General features: G+C 76.3%; 1 protein-coding gene across 1 annotated transcript in view; it reads left to right on the top strand.

Annotated features, from left to right (window-relative positions):
* SERTAD4 (SERTA domain containing 4) overlaps positions 1–691 on the top strand; it is a 32051-nt gene extending 31360 nt beyond the window's left edge. Inside the window, exon 10 of the mRNA XM_012734208.1 lies at positions 531–691. Within this exon, the coding sequence (XP_012589662.1) occupies positions 531–691 (161 nt within the window). The remainder of the gene's footprint in view (positions 1–530) is intronic.
* The last annotated feature ends 70 nt before the right edge of the window (positions 692–761 follow it).

Below are 761 nucleotides of genomic sequence, written 5' to 3'. Positions count from 1 at the left end.
CGCGCGGGGTCAGGGAGCCTCCAGCTGCGCCCCCCGCAGTGAGGGGGGCGGGGTCCCCTTGGCTCTGGGGCCCCGAGGGCCGCCCGGCCCCCAGGGCAAACGGGGTCACCCGTCAGCGGCTCCGTGCACGTCCATGGCGATGGGACAGGGACGGCGATTTCCCCGCCGTCTGGCCGTCGAAATGCTCCCGGGAGCGGAGGCGGGAGGCCGGGGAGAGCCGCGGGCCTCGGCCCCGACGTGGGCAGGCCGCGGCCGGGAGACTCACGCAGAAGCCACGGCCGGGAGACACACGCAGAAGCCACGTGGCTTCCGCCAGCGCGTGGCGTCCGGCCGCTTCGGACCGGCTGGGAGGCGGACGCGATGGCCGGAGCCGAGGCAGCCCCGGGACACCGGGAGGCGGAGACGCGGGCCTCAGAGCCGCCACCCCGGCCTCGGGGCCCCAGAGCAGAGCCACGCGTGGGGGACCCCGCTCTCTCGGGGTCTCCCCAGTGGCCTCCTCCGCTCACGCCTTTAGCCCCCCCCACCCCCAGGTCACGGCCATGATCGCTGCCAGCGCGTCCTCGGGGAGCGGCTCGCCCCACACAGCTCCCCGGCGTCCCCAGACGCCCCAGCGGACTGGAATCACCCCGAGAAGCAGCCGGAGCGCAGGCGCCCACTCAGCCCCTCTGGCGGCCCCTCTGTGCGAGGCTGAGGCGTGGCGCGGTGACCGCTGGACCCCCGTCCCGGGCGGAGCCAGCCTGGGGGTAGGGACCAGCCGCCTT

The sequence above is a fragment of the Condylura cristata genome, unplaced genomic scaffold (genome assembly GCF_000260355.1).
Source record: "Condylura cristata isolate star-nosed mole 26May11 unplaced genomic scaffold, ConCri1.0 scaffold00050, whole genome shotgun sequence".
Taxonomy (NCBI): domain Eukaryota; kingdom Metazoa; phylum Chordata; class Mammalia; order Eulipotyphla; family Talpidae; genus Condylura; species Condylura cristata.
Note: the sequence above shows the minus strand (reverse complement) of the source record. Positions and strands in the feature narration are given on the sequence as shown.